This window comes from Hyperoodon ampullatus (assembly GCF_949752795.1).
Source record: "Hyperoodon ampullatus genome assembly, chromosome: X".
NCBI classification, from domain to species: domain Eukaryota; kingdom Metazoa; phylum Chordata; class Mammalia; order Artiodactyla; family Ziphiidae; genus Hyperoodon; species Hyperoodon ampullatus.
In genome coordinates, this window is record NC_136913.1 from 102,584,988 (window position 1) to 102,604,796 (window position 19,809).

At 37.5% G+C, this 19,809-nt stretch overlaps 1 protein-coding gene across 1 annotated transcript in view; it reads left to right on the forward strand.

The window, feature by feature from the left end:
• DOCK11 (dedicator of cytokinesis 11) overlaps positions 1 to 19,809 on the forward strand; it is a gene marked incomplete at its 5' end in the record, with an annotated part of 182,529 nt that overhangs the window by 159,219 nt on the left and 3,501 nt on the right. Inside the window, 7 exons of the mRNA XM_079727117.1 lie at positions 3,148 to 3,270; positions 6,730 to 6,843; positions 7,369 to 7,515; positions 15,225 to 15,435; positions 16,053 to 16,243; positions 16,689 to 16,789; positions 18,048 to 18,186. Coding sequence (XP_079583243.1) covers positions 3,148 to 3,270; positions 6,730 to 6,843; positions 7,369 to 7,515; positions 15,225 to 15,435; positions 16,053 to 16,243; positions 16,689 to 16,789; positions 18,048 to 18,186 — 1,026 coding nt within the window. The remainder of the gene's footprint in view (positions 1 to 3,147; positions 3,271 to 6,729; positions 6,844 to 7,368; positions 7,516 to 15,224; positions 15,436 to 16,052; positions 16,244 to 16,688; positions 16,790 to 18,047; positions 18,187 to 19,809) is intronic.

The window sequence follows — 19,809 nt, forward strand, 5'->3', positions numbered from 1 at the left end:
ATTTAGGTTGTCTTTAATTTCTCCCAGAAATATTTTGTGATTTTTCAGGGTAGAAGTCTTTTCCTGGGTATATATTGTTAGATAATGGATGTTCTGATGCTACTGGAAATAGTATTGCTTGATTTTTTTAATCTTAGTTTTCAATTTGTTGTTGCTAGTATATAGAAATACAGTGATTTTATATGTTGATCTTATAATCTGCAACCTTGCTAAATCTGCTTATTAGTTTTAGTAGTTTGCATATTCCTTAGGGTTTTCTACATACACAATCATGTCATCTGCACAGAAAGACAGTTTTACGTTTGCCAATCTCTGCGCGCTCTCTCTCTCGCTCTCTCTCTCTCTCTCTCGCCTTATTACACTGGCTAGGACCTTCAGCATAATGTTGAATAGAAGTGGTAAGAGCAGGGCTTCCCTGGTGGCGCAGTGGTTGAGAATCTGCCTGCCAATGCAGGGGACACGGGTTCAAGCCCTGGTCTGGGACGATCCCACATGCCGCGGAGCAACTAGGCCCGTGAGCCACAACTACTGAGCCTGAGCGTCTGGAGCCTGTGCTGCATAACAAGAGAGGCTGCGACAGTGAGAGGCCCGCGCACCGCGATGAAGAGTGGCCCCTGCTCGCCGCAACTAGATAAAGCCCACGCACAGAAACGAAGACCCAACACAGCTAAAAATAAATAAATAAATAAATAAATAAATAAAAGAAGTGGTAGGAGCAGACATTCTTGACTTGTTCCCAAATTTAGAAGAGTGTTCAGCCTATAGGTTTTTGGGTTTTAGTAGATGCTCTTTATCAGATTGAGAAAGGTCTCTTCTATTCCCTGTTTCCTGGGGATTCTTTTCTAACATCGTGAAGGGGTATTGAGTTTTTTCAAATGCTTTTTCTGCATCTATTGTTTGAGATCAAATTTTTCTCTTTTATTCCGTTTACATGGTTCATTCTGTTTACACTGGATTTATTCCTAATTGTAAACCAACTCTACATTCCTGGGACAAACGTTACTAGTTTGTAATAGATTTTTAACTCCCCCAAAGTTCCTCCTTCCCACAGTTGATAGAAATTTTAATTTGGCTATGAAATGTTAATATATAGATTATTTTTTCAAGTAGCAGCATTTAATGAACATCTACTGTGTACTGCCGCCATACTGGTGACTGAAGAAACCAATATAATATATTGTCCCTACTCTTGAAGAGTCACAGCCTATTTGGAAAGTCAGATACATAGATAACAGACAAGTATAGTGATAAATATCCACCCAATGAATTATCAGAGTAAGAAAAAAAGGTGTCTTGCTACTCTTTGTTAATCAGGAGAAGAATCCTGGAAGAGGTGATAGCTAAGCTTTCTTAAAGGGTTAACTAAGTGAAAGGGATTAAAGGACAAGAGGGTACAGAATGGACAAAGGCACAAAGTTAAGGCAACACCATGGTGCTTCAGAGGAACTACTAGTAGCTCATCGTTTAAGCATCAAGTACCAGGCTGAGCATGATGCATGATGATATTATAAAAGTATCAGCCAGATCACTGCAAGGCTTGTGTGCCAAATGAAAGAGCTTGTCCTTAGTTCTGAGAATGATGGGAGCCATCATGAGATTTTAAGAAGGGAAGAAGGATGTGGTTTGGTTTGCATTTTAATCAGAACCCTATGGCAGATTTGTGGAGGATAGATTTGAAAGTGCCAAGGCTGGTAGATCAGTTAGAAAACAATAATGAGGTCTTGAACCTTAGCAATGAGAGCAGAAATGGAGAAGAAGGGTCAGATTTGAGAAATATTTAGGAAGTAAAACTGGCAGAACTTGGTGATGGACTGATTAGAGGATAAGTAAAGAAAGAGAGTGTATTAGTTTCCTAGGGTTGCCATAACAAGGTACACAAACTGGATGGTTTTAAACAACAGAATTTTATTGTCTCACAGTTCTAGAGTCCAGAAGTCTGAAATCAAGGTGTCAGCAGGGCCATGTTCCCTGTGCGACTCTGGGTAGAAGCCTTCCTTGCCTCTTCCTAGCTTCTGGTGGTAGCTGTCGATCTTTGGTGTTCCCTGGCTCGTAGCTCCGTTACTCCAGTCTCTGCCTCTGTAGTCACATGGTGTTCTCCCTGCGTATCTCTGTCATATTGGAGTAAGGGCTCACCCTACTCCAGTATGACTTCACCTCCACTAATCATATCTGCAATGACCCTATTTCCAAATAAGGTCACATTCTGAGCTACTGGGAGTTAGGGCTTCAACTTATCTTTTTGAGGGGCACAGTTCAACCCATAACAAAGGGTAAAGTCAAAACTGCTCTTAGTTTTCTAGCTAAGAGTTTATAGGGTATGACCACTGGCTAGGTAGGAAACACAAGTGAAAGAGCTAGTTTAGGAAGAAGAATTCAAAATTGTCTAGGGGGCATACAGGAAGAGCCGTTTTAGCAGTCAGTTTTATAGGTCTGAAGTTCATCTCTTTAAGATAGAAACAAACTGTTAAGACTTATGGATAGCATGAGTAATTGGCTTCATCTTTTTATTGTTGACAACATGACGTGATGGTTGTTTTATAGCGGCTGTTATCATTATAGCAAGGTCAGAGATCTCTATCTTGAGGTATTATACTGTCATTCCCACTAATTTTAGAACCAACAGTGAGGAAGGAAGCACTGTTGACCAAAATCACATCATTTTAATAAACACCTTTGTCACTGATGCAACAGCTTGAAAATTGCCAAATTATCTTAAGACTCTATTAATTGTGTTTAAATATAATTTCAATATAGAGGAAATATAATGGACATTTATAGACTTAGTGGAATTGACCCTGTCAGACATTTAAACATCCTCAGTTTGGAACAATGTATCCCCTTTTAAAAGTACTTCTTCTCAATGTGTTACCATTTGTAAGTACAGTTAACATCTTAATTATGCAATAAACAAAGTAAATAGTAGTTTACTATTGTCAATATTAATTTCATACTTTTAAGAGTGGTTTCAATTTCAAATATTTCAAGTATGTGATTTAGAAAAATATAGTCACACAACTATACTCCTTCTGTGCATTTCATTAAATTTAGTACATTGTATTCTTTATTAACTTGAAATGGTTCAAAATATATTTGCCCAGAGCTCTAAAACTATCTCAAATTCCTGATTGCATTTTTCTCTCAATGCAGGAAGTTTTGCTGGAGTTGCTAGAACAATGTGTGGATGGCTTATGGAAAGCAGAACGTTATGAAGTAATTTCTGAAATTTCCAAGTTGATCATTCCAATTTATGAGAAACGTCGAGAATTCGAGGTAGGTAATTTAAACATTTGCATCATTGGCCTATATGTTTTATTTTGGTCTTAAGTTACTATCCTTAAAAAATGCTAGGAGGTCCTGAAATTACAATCCTACCTCATATTCATATAAATTTTCCAAATGAAATTAAGGACCAAACATTTAAGATATAAATTGAAATTTACATTATACCCGTGGTTCGCAAAACATTTTTATCTAGCAATCTCTCCTCCTCCACTCATGGCAGAAAACAATCAATGTTGTCTTCACTAAACCTTCACTAAAAAAAGCTATTGGATTTCCATGTAGCCCTGGAAGAGTGATAGGCATGATTCTATTCTTTGCAATTTGATGGTGAGACTAAAGGTGCTGGCAGATGACAGTAGGGGAGATAATGTCACTAGTAATAACCCTATTGTGAGGAGTTTTTCCAATTTAGTCTGCCAGATAAAGCTGTTGATAAAGGGTAGTTAATAAAGAATAGTAGTATAATGAGCAGCTGTTGCCACCAGCACTGAACAGGAATTTTTTTTTTTTTTTTTTTTTTTGTGGTACACGGGCCTCTCACTGTTGTGGCCTCTCCCGTTGCGGAGCACAGGCTCCGGACGCGCAGGCTCAGCGGCCATGGCTCACGGGCCCAGCCGCTCTGTAGCATGTGGGATCTTCCCGGACCGGGGCACGAACCCGTGTCCCCTGCATCGACAGGTGGACTCTCAACCACTGCGCCACCAGGGAAGCCCAGGAATTTTTTATATTCAAGTCTCTAAGCCCATATCATAATTTTATACCCTTACTATGCTGGGAAGGGATGATTTAGGATTCAAGCCATTTTTTTTTAAAGCAAAGCAGTTTATCCTTAAATATAGCAAGCAGTCTTTCATTGTTGAAGAAGTTTCCAAGAGTGAAAACATACATTTAATATCATCTGTGTAGTGTTCTAATCTCTGTTCCAAACTGGCTCCGATCAAACTCACCTTTTCTTCCTAGGTTCTGGGTCTTTCTCTCTTTGCCATGCTTTTGGTGTATATGGGGCATGCCTGAAAAATCATAGCGGAGTTCAAGTGATTATATTAGAAAGCAAGAGTTAAATAATTAAATCTAAGTCATACAGATGACAAAGAATAGCCTATGAGACAAGACAAGAATTGGCTTTGAGCTTTCTATCAAAGCATTACATCCTAAGAACCTTTGTAAAAGTTTCAAAATACCCACTCTCTTACTCTTAGGTTGAAGATCAGGTTATTAGAAACCCAGGGAACATTTTGCTACTCATTTGACTAATAGGGAAAAAAGAAAAATATATCTTCCCTACACATTAAAGGAAACAATACGTTCTATAGGGGAACCACTCCTATTCCCTTGTAGGGGTGCAAGGGTCTGTATAGATCCCCTAGTGTTCTGCATGAGATGAAGTAATTTTCCAGTGTATCTTTATGGAATGGGCTGAAAAGTGTCAGAGGTGGCAGCCATAAAGGTAAGGAAAACTTCCCTTAAATTGAGCTCAACTGCAGAAAATAATATGCGAAGAATTTTAGACAAAGAATGTCTGCTTCTGTGCTCCCCTTTTTTTATTGAAGTGAAATTCACTAACATACAATTGACCATATTCTAGTGTGCAATTCAGTGGCATTTAGTGCATTCTTAACATTACGCTCTCACCACCTCTCTCTAGTTTCAAAACATTTTTATCACCGCAGGAAAAAAACTCCATATCCTTTAGTAATCATTCTCCACCCTATGCCCCACCCTCTGGAAACCACTAACCTGCCTTCTGTCTATGGATTTGCCTATTCTGGATGTGTCATAAAAAAAATTAATACAAGATGTGACCTTTTGTTTCTGGCTTCTTTCACTTAGCATAATATTTAGAGATTCATCCAGGTTGTAGCATGTATCAGAACTTCATTCCTCTTTATGGCTGAACGATATTTCATGGTATGGATGTACCACAATTTGTTTATCCATTTGGGTTGTTTCCACATTTTGACTATTATGAATAGTGCTGTTGTAAACAGTTATGTATAAGTTTCTGTATGGGTATGTTTTCTTTTTTTATATATAAATTATATATAAATTTATATATAATTATATTATAATTATTATATATAAATAAATTTATATATAAATTATATATAAATATATAAATTTATTTATTTATTTCTGGCTGCATTGGGTCTTTGTTGCTGCATGCGGGCTTTCTCTAGTTGCGGCGATCAGGGGCTACTCTTTGTTGCAGTGTGCGGGCTACTCATTGCGGTGGCTTCTCTTGTTGTGGAACATGGGCTCCATGCCTGCAGGCTTCAGTAGTTGTGGCACGTGGGCTCAGTAGTTGTGGCTCACAGGCTCTAGAGCGCAGGCTCAGTAGTTGTGGCGCAGGGGCTTAGTTGCTCCGCGGCATGTGGGATCTTCCCGGACCAGGGCACGAACCCGTGTCCTCTGCATTGGCAGGCGGATTCTTAACCACTACGCCACCAGGGAAGCCCTGGGTGTGTTTTCATTTATCTTGGATATATACCTAAGAGGGGAATTGCTGGATCATAGGGTAACTCCATGTATAACTTTTCAGTAACCACCAGGTTGTTTTCCCTTTTACACTCTCACCAGCAAGGTACACATTCCACACCCTGATCAACACTTATTTTTGGTTTCTTATTACAGCCATCCTAGTGGCTGTGAAGTGGGGTCACATTGTGGTTTTGATTTGTATTTCCTAATGACCAGTGATTCTGAACATCTTTTCATGTCCTTGTTGGCCGTTTGTATATATTCTTTGGAGAAATGTCTATTCAAGTCCTTTGCACGCTTTTAAATTAGGTTATTTGTCTTTTTGTTGTTGAATTATGGGAGTTCTTTATGTTTTCTGGATATGAAAACTTATCAGATCTGTGGTTTACAAATATTTTCTCCTGTTCTGTAGGTTGTCTTTTCACATTCTTGATAATGTTCTTAGCACAGTGTGCTCCCTTTTTCTGGATATTTAGAAGAATATATTCTTTGAAAATGTCTGTGACCTTGTATAAAAGGAGTCCACACTCAGGCTTATACTATTATTTTTGTGTCTGCATTTTATTTTCTTCTCCAAAATTGTTTGCATGGATTGTTTATTCTCATCTCTCCACCTAAGAGCTCAAGCAAAGCATTTTGCTTATCTTTCAGTTAAAATAATTCAGACATAAGAAAAAAGTAGTCAATAACACAGTATTTTTAAATTATACACAACCATTGAGATATGAATGAAATGAAACATGATATTTAGAAATACAGTGTTATTTGACCACTTTAAGCTCTACCCTATGACCTAAAGTTGTTAAGGAGTTTTGTCTAATAATGACCATGGGGGAGGGGAGTGTGAATGACCCCACCAAAACCATTTTGAAAAGGAAATAGTGTTGCTTTTTTTTCCTGCTCATTTATCTTAGACATTTAGTAACTAACCAAAAGACAAAGCTATTTTGTTTATTCTCATTTTTTCAGAAACTTACTCAAGTTTATAGAACTCTTCATGGAGCTTACACAAAAATTTTGGAGGTTATGCACACAAAAAAAAGACTTTTAGGCACTTTCTTCAGAGTTGCCTTTTATGGCCAAGTAAGTATACTTTAGTTCATAAAGTTGTTTTCCTTTTTAAACATTCACCTTTGAATGATTACTGTAGCAGCAGTTATTGGTTCTAGGATTCTGTCTAGATAGAGCACCTGTCACAACAGCAGGAAGCCTCGTTTGTAAGTGTAAAGTTCACTTTGGTTCCCATATCTAAATCCACTAGGCCAGAGTATAACATATAAGATTTGAATGTTTCCTTCAGTTTCATTTTTTGTTAAGCTTCTTAAATGTATATTTAATATCTAGCACTGAAAGATTTGCAATAAAAATCAGGTAAGTATGCAGGCGATGAAAAAATCGAGTGTGGAAATCTTCAGGCCAATAATATGCTCATATGACTGAGTTTGAAAATTCTCATTTATTTCAGTTAAAATATATGCATGTGACTTTTAGTACTATTATTTAAAATCTATTTCAAATACATTATTGCTAATTATTTAGTAGATTTTCTCTAAATGCTTTGTTTGCTCATATTATTTATAAATTATCATATGTTTAACTTTATAATAGTCTTTTTTTGAAGAAGAGGATGGAAAAGAGTACATCTATAAAGAGCCAAAGCTCACCGGCCTCTCGGAGATTTCCCTGAGACTTGTTAAACTTTATGGTGAAAAATTTGGTACAGAGAATGTCAAAATAATTCAGGATTCAGACAAGGTAACATATTTATTGGTTCCAGGCGTGGTATGTTGCTTCTGACTTTTTCCTTTTTTAGCTAGTGGAGGAGAGGCATGGGAAATAGAGCCTTTCCAGATCGTGAAAGAAAGAACAGGGGCTTTGGAATCAGAAAGAAGGATTCAAATCTCCATTCTCTGCCACTTGCTAGCTGTGTGACCGTGGGGAAGTTACTTAACCTCTCTGTGCCTCATTGTTCTCATTAGTAAAATGAAGTTAATAATAGTGCCTTCCTCATGGAGTTGTTGTACGGATTAAATGAGTTAATATATGGAAAGTGATTAGAGTTCCTGGTATGTAAAAAAGCATTCACTAATAATAATAGAAGCTGGCACGCTCAATAAAGGTTAGCTATTATTGTGAATGCTGTTGTGCATCATGATTGTCAATTTCATACTTTATGATTAAAATCATCTTAGGACACACATTTTACTCTAAGATATCCTTAGTTCACTAGTTACATTCGCAGTGATGTAGGTTTAGGAGAGATGCCTTGGGCCTTGACCTAAAGATTATCCATCCCACTAGCCCTGCCAAGGCAAGGATGAGAAAGGTTCCAGCAAGAGAGGCTCTTTCCTAGTAATGCATAGTTCCCTATAGACAGAATTGCGGGAAGGCATAATAAGAATGCCTGACTGTCCTTAGTTATCATGGTTATGTACAGGATGAGAGCTGATATTTCAGGTAGGAAGGACCTATACAGTGCAGGATCTGTAGGCCCCAGAAATATTTACTGCGTGACTATGATGTGCATGGTGCTACGCAAAGCACTTAATAGCTAACAGGCAGCATTGCCAGAGTGAAAAGCCCGTGGCAATAGTAAAGACACTTCATTTTCTACTATGAAAATGATCTCTTCACTTTGTAGACTTACCTATATCTCATGGAGATGATTTTATCTTAAACATATGCCTTCGACATTTAAAAATAGATGTTCAAAATTCATGAATATTTGGCAGAACCTGTCTACTTCTGATCCGTTTCACTATTTTGTGTTGTTTTATTGAATTAAGACAACAGAAAATTTTATCTCCTTATAGCCAGAAAGTTTTAGGCTTGCTGCCATACTACTGATACTATAAATGGAAAGTTAATAGAAAGCCAGGCTTGCAGAACAACACGCGGTTTCCTACTTTCTTCTGCCTCTGAAAACCTGGCCAACAAGCACTAATGACAAACCACCATCAGGCAGCTGGACTCGTGACATGATTTTTATGCACAACATTTTAGTCATTCTTCATAGGCAACAGATATAATAAGCAGTTGCTACTTCTAAAATCCTTATTTCTTTCTTAATGTGTGAAATTGAAAATTGAAAACACTCTTTTACTTGCCAAATAACAAAATCTGCTTAAGGGCACAAACAATGTGAAAAACAGTTGGGCGGTATTTTCCAGTATTTTAAATGTATCTTTCCTTGGACCCAATAATTTCACATTTAACATTTTATCTTGTAGATAGATATATACACATAAAGATGTATGTTTAAAGGTGTTTATTGCTGCAAAGTTTATATAACAAAAACCTGGAAACAATCTAATATCCATATGGTTAAGGAAGTGGTACTACCACCATATAATGGATATAGTATCCTAAGCATTAAAAAATTGATGAGTATTGATATACCTATCAAGATATATTATTGAGAGAAAAAAGGTGAGGCACAGAACATCATGGATAGGATGATTACATTTGTGAAAATTGACATTCACATAGACTCACTTGTTTATGCTTAGGAAATTTCTGGAATGATACATACAAAATTGTTAACCATGGTTATCCCTGAGGAGAGAGACTAGAGTCTTATGTGGGAAGAAAGCCTTTTTTTTACTTTTCATATATACCCTCATGTACTGTTTGAATGCTTACCATATACATAGTTTATTTTATAAGGTCAAAATCAGTCTTGACCTCTTTTTTATTTTCCTTCTATGTCTTGTCTTAGCCAGGTAATTAACCTCACCTGAATTTCTCTGGAGAAATCTAGCTTTTGAATGGGAAAGAAAAGAAAGGATTTCTAGATTTAGGCTTTTAGATTTTTATGTAATAACAAGTAGAATGGGTTTGGAGAAGTTTTAAAAGTTGCTAAGAAACTTTCCCTTGCCTATGGTCCTGTATATGTGGAGGGGAAAAAAGGATGTAGGGACTGTTTCTTGGGAGGTTTTTGTTGTTTTTTTGGTTTGTTTCATTTTTTCCTACGCTAAACACAAAAAGGCCTGACTATGATAAATTGCAAGGATATTGACAGCGTCACCGACACCCAAGGCACAAGTCAAATTTAGTTGGGAGAACACTGAAAGAAGAGGGTCCTGGGAATCATCTGGAGTTAATGGAGAGACTGCAGCATAGCTTCTTAACATGGAATTTAGACTCTTTATGAAATGGTCTGTAACTATTATAATTTTATGTCTCTGAAATAGAACCATTCTCTTTCCTGTGGTCCCCTTCCTCCATAGAACAGGCTTAATGCAATCAAGAGTACCCACTCTAACAATGTCAAATACTGCTTGTGGATATACGAATTGTCATCTTTTCTGTAGGGTAGTTGAGTAGTATGTATCAAAATTCCTAAAACCATGTAAATCTTTTAACTAAGCAACTTCTCATCTAAAAATTTTTCCTAAGGAATAAATCAGAAAAAAATATACACAGTTTTAAATATAAGGATGTTCATTGGAGCATTATTTATAATAGCAAAATGTTGGAAAACAACCTGAGTCTATTAATGAGGGACTGATCTAATAAATCATGTTTATCCATATCCATCCATTAAAAGTCATGTCAATGACTATAATATAGAACTGTGATAACTATCTTTTTTTTTTTTTTTTTTTTTTTTTGCGGTACGCGGGCCTCTCACTGCTGTGGCCTCTCCCATTGCGGAGCACAGGCTCCGGACGCGCAGGCTCAGTGGCCATGGCTCACGGGCCCAGCCGCTCCACGGCATGCGGGATCCTCCCGGACCGGGGCACGAACCCGTGTCCCCTGCATCGGCAGGCGGACTCCCAACCACTGCGCCACCAGGGAAGCCCGATAACTATCTTTTTTATTGTGGTAAAATACACATAACATAACATTTATATGTTAACCATTTTTAAGTGTACAATTCAGTGGTGCTTCCAACACCATGTTGGGTAGAAGTGGTGAAATGGGCATCCTTGCCTTGTTCCTCATCTCAGAGGAAAAGCTTTCAGCCTTTCACCATTGAATGTGATGTTTGCTATAGGTTTTTCACAGTGGCCCTTGATCAGATTGTAGACATTTCCTTCTATTCCTACTTTATTGAGTGTTTTTATTATGAAAGGGTGTTGAATTTTGTCAAATGCTTTTTCTGCATTGATTGAGATGATCATGTGGATTTTTTTCCCCTTCATTCTGTTAATGCAGTGTATCAATATTACATTGATCAATTTTCATATGTTGAACCATCCTTGCATTCCAGGAATAAATCCCACTTGGTCATCATGTACAATCCTTTTAGTATGCTGCTAAATTCAGTTTGCTAGTATTCTGTTGAGAGCTTTTGCATCAGTGTTCATAAGGGATATCGGTCTGTAGTTTTCTTGTGCTGTCTTTGTCTGGCTTTGGTAATCAGAGTATTGCTGACCTCATAGAATAAGTTAGGGAGTATTTCTTTCTCTTCACTGTTTTGGAAAATTTTGAGAACACTTGGTGTTAGTTCTCCTTTAAATATTTGGGAGACTTCACCAGTGAAGATACCAAATCCAGAGCTTCTCTCTGTCAGGAGATTTTTTATTACTGATTCAGTTTCCTTACTAAAGATCTATTCAGATTTCCCTATTTCTTCATGGTTTAGTCTTGGTAGGCTTTGTGTTTCTAGGAATTTGTTCATTTCACATTTCATCTAGGTTTTCTAATTTGTTGGCATATACTTGCTCATAGTACTCTCTTATAATCCTTTTTATTTCTGTAGGATTGGTAGTAATGTCCTCATTTTCATTTCTGATTTTAGTAATTTGAGTGTTCTCTCTTTTTGTTCTATTTAGTTAAAGGGTTGTCAATCTTGTTGATCTGTTCAAAGAGACAACTTTTGGTTTCATTGATTTTCTCTGTTATTTTTCTATTCTCTATTTCATTTATCTGTGCTCTAATCTTTATTATTTCCTTCCTTCTGCTAGCTTTGAGTTTAGTTGTTCTTCTCTTTCTAGTTCCTTAAGTTGTAAAATTAGGTTGTTGATTTGAGACCTTTCCTGTTTTTTAATGTTAAATGTTATAGCTATAAATTCCACCCCCCTCTGCCCCGTAGCACTGCTTTTGCTGTGCCCCATAAGTTTTGGTATGTTGTGATTTCATTTTCATTAATACCTAAGTATTTTCAAATTTCCCTTGTGATTTCTTCTTTGATCCATTGATTTCTTTAAAGAATATGTTATTTAATTTCCACCAATTTGTGAAGTTTCCAATTTTACTTCTGTTACTGATTTCTAACTTCATCCCCTTGTGGTCAGAGAAGACACTTTGTATGATATCTGTCTCTATAAACCTATTGAGACTTATTTGTGGCTTAACATATAGTCTATCCTGGAAAATGTCCCAAGTGCACTTGAGAAGAATGTGTATTCTGTTGTTGGGTAGAGTTTTCTATATATGTCTGTTAGGTCTAGGTAGATTATTGTGTTATTCAAGTCATCTATTTCCTTACTTACCTTCTGCATGGTTGTTCTATCCAGTATTAAGAGTGAGGTATTAAAGTCTCCAACTATTATTGTAGAACTATTTATTATTTCTCCCTTCAGTTCTATCGATTTTTGCTTCATATATTTTGATGATCTGTTATTAGGTGTGTAGATGTTTATAATTGTTTTATCTTCTTGCTGTATTGAACCTTTTATCAATATATAATGTCCTCCTTTGTCTCTTGTAACCTTTTTAAATTTGAAGTCTATTTTTTCCAATATTAGTATCTTTACCCCTGCTCTCTTTTGATTACTATTTGGATGGGATATCTTTTTCCATTCTTCCACATTCAGCCTTTGTGTGTCTTTGGAGCTAAAGTGAGTCTCTTATAGACAGCATATAGTTGGATCATGTTTGTTTTTTTTTAATTCCATTCTCCCAATCTCTGTCTTTTGTTTACAGAATTTAACCCATTTATATTTAAATTAATTACTAATTAATAAGGAGGGACTTTACTTCTGTCACTCTGCTATGTTTTCTATGTGCCTTATAGCTTTTTTGTTTCTCATTTCCTGCATTACTATCTTCTTTGTGTTCAGTTGGTTTTTTTGGCAGTGGTTTTTGTTTTCTTTTTAATCACATTCTCTCTCTTTTTAAATTTTATTTATTTTTGGCTGCGTTGGGTCTTCATTGCTGTACACGGGCTTTTCTCTAGTTGTGGAGAGCGGGGCCTACTCTTCATTGCAGTGTACGGGCTTTTCCTTGCGGTGGCTTCTCTTGTTGCAGAGCATGGGCTCTAGGCACACGGGCTTCAGTAGTTGCAGCACACGGGCTCAGTATTTGTGGCATGTGGGCTGTAGGGCACACAGGCTTCAGTAGTTGTGGCGCACGGGCTCTAGAGCACAGGCTCAGTAGTTGTGGTGCACAGGCTTAGTTGCTCCACAGCATGTGGGATCTTCCCGGACCAGGGCTCGAACCCATGTCCCCTGCATTGGCAGGTGGATTCTTAACCACTGCACAACCAGGGAAGTTGTCCCTCTCCCTCACTTTTTAGGACAGTTTTGCCAGATATAGGATTCTTGGTTGATAGATTTTTTTTTTCTTTAGCACTTTGAATATATCAGTCCACTGCCTTCTGGCCTCCAAAGTTTCTGATGAGAAATCTAATAATCTTATTGAGGATCCCTTGTGTGTGACAAGTCGTTTATCTCTTGCTTCCTTCCAAATTCTGTTTGTCTTTGGCTTTTGACATTCTGATTTTAATATGTCTCAGTGTGGGTCTCTTTGAGTTACCCTGCTCGGAATTTGTTGAGCTTCCTGTCTTTCATCAGATTTGGGAAGTTTTCACCCATTATTTCTTCAAATATTCTCTCTGTCCTTTTCTCTCTCTTTTCTCCTTCAAGGACTACCACGATGGGTATGTTCATCTGCTGGATGATGTTCCACAGGTTCCTTAAGGCTCTGTCACTCTTCTTCAGTTTTTTTTTTCTTTGTGTTACTCTGATTGATAATTTCCATTGTCCTATCTTCAAGTTTACTATTACTTCTGCCTGCTGAAATTTGTCTTTGAATCCCTCCGGTGAATTTTCATTTCAGTTATTATATTTTTCAGCTCTGAAAAAAATTTTTGGTTTCTTTTCAGATTTTCTACCTCTTTATTGATATTGACATTTTGTTCATACATCATTTTCTTGACTTTTTCCATAACTTCCTTTAGTTCTTTTAGCATCAAGACTGTTGTTTTAAAGTCTTTTTCTAGGAGATCTGCTGTCAAGTCTTTTTCAGGAACAGTTTCTATTGGTTTATTTTTCTCGTTTGAATGGGCCATACTTTCCTGTTTCTTTGTATGCCTTGTGATTCTTCCTTTATTGAAAACTGAACATTTGAATTTAATAACATCACTCTGGAAATCAGATTCTCTCTCTGTCCCAGAGTTTGCTGGTTTTTGGTTTTGTTTTTAATTGTTGTAAGCTGTCTCTGTGCCAGGGATAAGCCTAAGGTGTAAACTTGGGGACTTATCAGGTCTTTCCCTAGCCTGTGCCTTCCCCTGAGCATGTGCAGTGACTTTCTAGTTTCCTTCATATATGCAGTTGCTTTTGAACGCCCTAGTCTCCAGTGTCTGGCTCCCAAGAGGGGAAAGAGAGGAAAATGAAGGGAGGAGGGGGAGAAAAGGTACCGGTCCTTTAAATACCCTAGAAGTCACTTCAGCCGGAGGGGGAGGGCCTTGCAACAATGGGAAGAGGTGCTACAGTAATGGCCGTGGCCTCTTTGACTGCCCCCCTGTGATCAGAAGCAGCAATCAGCAGTCGTAGCACAGATCCCCAATATTTGGAAGACAGGGTCCTTCTTGTTCATCCTGGCTCCCACAAGCTGTTCCAAGAACATGTGCACCGCTGCCTGCCATGGTACTTGAGGGGTGAGGTACAGATAGCGGCCATTGTGCCAAGAGCTAAAATAGACCAAAATCAAAATTAAGGTAATTTCCTGTCCAGGTCCTCCCCTGGAAGTTGCAAGTCTTCAGTAGACTCCAGAGTTCCAAAATAGTTACATCAGATAGATTCTGCCAGTGTAACTGTTGTCCCTGTAGGAAGATAGATTTCTGGTGCTCTGCCATCTTCTCAGAATCCTCTCTATAATATATATTTTATTGAGGTGGAATTCAGATGTGCAGTTAAGCCACTTTAATATATTTTTAGGAAATCAGATTATAAAACAATGTTCAGCATGATCTCAGGTTTGTAAATACATGTGCATAGAAAAGAGATTGGAAGGAAATATATGAAAATGTGAATAATGGTCATTGCTGAGTGGTAGCATTACAGTTTTTATTTTCTGCCTACATTTCTGTAATCTCCAAATAGGTTTCTGTAACTTCTTAATAATCAGAAGGAAATGATCCTTGAAAAAAGAGCGAAGACTTCTTCCAGGTGTGTATTCAACTCACAGTGTATTCAGCGACAGTGGTCCTCAGTTGATTTCAGAGGAGTTAGTAGCTTACCTGTACCCCCTTTTCCCATATATTGAATAAAAACCAAAACTTTCTTACCTTACAGGTAAATGTCAAAGAGCTTGATCCCAAATACGCTCATATCCAAGTCACTTATGTGAAGCCCTACTTTGATGACAAAGAACTCACAGAAAGAAAAACTGAGTTTGAAAGAAACCATAATATCAACAGATTTGTTTTTGAGGCTCCTTATACATTATCAGGCAAAAAGCAAGGCTGTATAGAAGAACAGTGCAAACGCCGTACGATCTTGACTAGTAAGTGGGACTTGGCATAACTTCTTTGTTTGACATGGTCATTTTGTTTGTTTGTTTGTTTGTTTGTTTGTTTTTGCGGTACGCGGGCCTCTCACTGCTGTGGCCTCTCCCGTTGCGGAGCACAGGCTCCGGACATGCAGGCTCAGCAGCCATGGCTCATGGGCCCAGCCACTCCGTGGCATGTGGGATCTTCCCGGACCGGGGCACGAACCCATGTCCCCTGCATCGGCAGGCGGACTCTCAACCACTGCGCCACCAGGGAAGCCTGACATGGTCATTTTTTGATACACACAAGCAGCAGCTGGTCAGCAGGAAACTGTAACTGCAATTTTAATCATTCATTGTTCTGCTGTTCAGTCACTAGCTTGCACAAACATGGCTATGTTATAAACCATTGGTTTCCCGTATGTAATTCATGATTGCTCTGAGTTGTCTCATAAAGAGAATTTCTCCCTCAATCCTGAAGTAATAAGGTGCCTATCTGGTCCCTAAAGTATTTTCCAGATAAAGCATGGGGAGAATTAAGCACAATAGATTTTTTTCTGTAATTTGCCTGTTTGATTTACTATCTTAAAAACTCATTTGTTCAATCTTTGTTCAATCTTAACATTTAATAGCTTCAAACTCGTTTCCATATGTGAAGAAGAGGATCCCTATAAACTATGAACAGCAGATTAATTTAAAGCCAATTGATGTTGCTACTGATGAAATAAAAGATAAAACTGCAGAGCTGCAGAAGCTTTGCTCTTCTGCTGATGTGGACATGATTCAGCTCCAACTTAAATTGCAGGGCTGTGTTTCAGTGCAGGTATGTTGGTTGCTAAACATGTATTAAATGTTTCTTGACATTCCTCTTGCTTTCATAAGGGCACAGAGCAAGCATTAATTGTAATTGTCTGTTATACTCTTACTGAGTGCAAAAACCTGTACATTTTTGATTAAGTTAATAAAGAAATTATGTTCAATTTCTATAAATTTTGTGTTATGTCAGAGGACTTTAACATAAATCCCTCTGACTATAGCCAAGCCCTATATTTACATATCAGAAATCATTAACTAACTTATTAGAATATTATCTTTGCAGATGATTTGCTTTAGTTAATCTTTTTCAAATAAATTTATAGTAAGAATAGTAAATATGTTTCTCACATGTGGATTTTTAACATATTGGTTTTCTTTAAAAAGAGAATTGCAAAAATTACTTTTTGGTTGTATTCTAACAACTCTCTCATTTTTCTCCTTTTGTAATTTAGGTAAATGCAGGTCCATTAGCATATGCAAGGGCTTTCTTAAATGACAGTCAAGCTAGCAAGTACCCACCTAAGAAAGTAAATGAGTTGAAAGACATGTTTAGGTAAGTGCTTTGTAGTTTTCAGATTATTCCTCTATTCTTTTACTCCATTTTCTTCTTAAAAGAAACCAAAATATTCACCAAATGTCCCTCCAAAAAAGGACATTCTCTGTTCTCTTTCACAACATTTAAGTGACCTTCTAATGGTACTTTAAGTAGTAAGGAAATGTGTGATTTCTTTCTTGCTGCAGAACTTTAACAATGTCCTAGTGACCCAAGACATTAAATATGACAACTTACTGTATTGCTTTGGATATTGTGACACAAACACAAGCCTACATTCATTATGTGATGTCCTCCTTTGCCTGACTGACCTTATGTTACAGCTTTTCAGACCATTTAGGGTAGGAAGGGCTGGATAAGCTTGCTTCTATCCATGTCCTTAGTTCCACTTGGATTCTTCCAGTCTAGGGCATGTGATATCTTGTCTGGACTGAGCATCCCTCTAAGCTAGGGCATGTCTGAATGGTCTTGCATTGGAAAAAAATCTGTTTCATATATAAAAAGAATTTACATTCAGAATAAGAGAGACAGCTGAGTAAAATAGACTAAGGAGAAAGATGATAGCTTATCCACTCATTTGCTTCAGACTTACTACATTTACTTTTCCTGTCTCTGTGTTATCAGCTGTTTCAGGTTACAGAGTAACCAGTAGTCATTCATTCGATATTTATTAATGTCTGGCACGTATAAAAAGATTCTACTAGTTGCTATGACAGGGATACAAAACAAGTGGGCAGTGAGGTACTTTGTCCCCTAAGACCTACAGTCTAATTATGGACATTAAACATAAGCACATGAAATGATGGAAAAATGCTTTTATGATAACTCATCAACTCTCTGTCCCCACTCTTACCAGCCCAGGGCAGATACTTCATGCCTATAGCACCCAGCACTGTACTGGGTGCATAGTTAGTACCAAATAAATTATTTTTGAATGAATGACTTTATCTACAGATATAAATTAATGTTAGCACAACTTTAGCTGATATCATATCAAGTAAATGACTGAGCAAGTAGGCTTCCTAGAGGGTATATGTTTTGAGCTGGATTTTGAAGGAGGTAAGAAACCAGAAGAGAAAGATGGAAAAGAAAAAAAAAGATATTTCAGACTTAGGAGATGGCATTAGCAAAAGCACAGTGAAAATATAGGATTCTAATCTTCCTTGTAGGCAAGCCATGGTTAAAGTAAATATTAAATTGTCCGTGAGACTTTTGAGGAATAAACAACAAAAACTTTATCTTTGATCTTCATCCACAGGAAGTTCATCCAAGCATGCAGCATTGCACTGGAACTAAACGAGCGGCTAATTAAAGAGGATCAGATTGAGTACCATGAAGGGCTAAAGTCAAATTTCAGAGACATGGTAAAAGAATTGTCTGACATTATTCACGAGCAGGCAAGTATTAGGGTGGTTGAAAACGAAAACGTGATCTGGGGTCCGTAAAGAGTTACTTAACAAATCTATTAGTTTGAAATGTGTTACCTTGAAATTAGTATGTTATTTTAAAATTTGCTCATATTTTCTTTAATCATTTAAATGATGTAATACAAATGAAATTTGAAGCCATTACTGACAGTTACTTTAGCAGTTGCTTCAGATAATAAATCATTTGGTTCTTTGTGCCACAGAGCCATTAGAAGCGAGTAGCTGAGCAAGTCTGAGTTGATCTCCTATGAACATGGATAAGAGTCCCTCAAGAAGGGTCCTAGAGAAGTGAAATGATTGGCTCAGTGGCCAAATCCCTAAAGGAATATTCCTGTCTTAGCTGTAAGAAACTAGATACAGGTGGCCCTCCCTGTCTGCAGGTTACACATTCATGGATTCAACCAACTGCAGATCGAAAATATTTGAAAAAAAATTCCAGAAAGTTCCAAAAAGCAAAACTTGAACTTGCTGCACATAGGCAACTATTTACATAGCATTTACATTGTATTAGGTATTATAAACAATCTAAAGATGATTTAAGGTATCGGGGAGGATGTGCATAGGTTATATGCACATACTATGCTGTTTTATGTAAGGGACTTGAGCATCCTCAGATTTTAATATCTGTGGGGGGGGGTGCGGGGGGCAGTGGTCCTGGCACTAATCCTCCAAGGATGCCAAGGGACAACTATACCATCATTTAGGTGAGATCCTGAGTGAGTTCCAAAATTCGGGAATCGTCTTAGTACCCATACAGCCAGTTCTGTTTTCATAAAACCTAGCATTTTAAGTTATGACTGAGTGTTAATGACAATTACAGCTAACTTAGTAGAACACAATCTGAAAAATATAGAGGCAAAGATCTGCTCACCACTTACAGCCAAGTTATGTCACAGTCAAGTAGTTATGGCTTTCATATCCCTACTTACCTAAAACCAGAGTACTCCTGAATTGTCCTGGTAAATGTCATTCCTATATTGGGGTCCTGAAATCTGTGTTTACAACCACTCTAGACATGGATTGTCACTCAAGTATTTTAATATCTTCAACACAATTGTAAAAGTCATGGCATGATGGTCTGGTCCCTCAGTGCGTGAGCCTATTAAGCTTATCAAAAAGTCTCCTTAATTTCCTTATGAAGGAAACAGCCAATAAGATAAATATTTGCTTCAGAAACTCTTCAAACTCTCAATTTTTTAAAAGAAATTAAGGCTCCTTAAAAGAAACAAGGATAACTACAATCCTTTAGAGAACCCATTCTTAACACTGGTTCCAGAAAGGAGAACCTCATCTGTCCTGGTATCTGCATTTCATTGATTGCTTGGCACTCCCCTGTGTGAGACCGCCACTCACAGGGCGTACTTACAAATAGACTTACAAATAGTGGTTAGTTCCCAAAGAACTGCAGTGTAATGATGGGTGAAAGAAGAGATGTTTCGAGGAAAACAAAAGCTGGTTGACTCCAGGCTCTACCTCTCTGAATTTAGCATGTATGCTTTCTCTTAGAAAGGACTATGGGAAATTTAGCCACCATTAGCCCAAGGTTGCACTGAGTGACTAGGAGTCTAATTTTCTAACCATGGTCATCTTCTC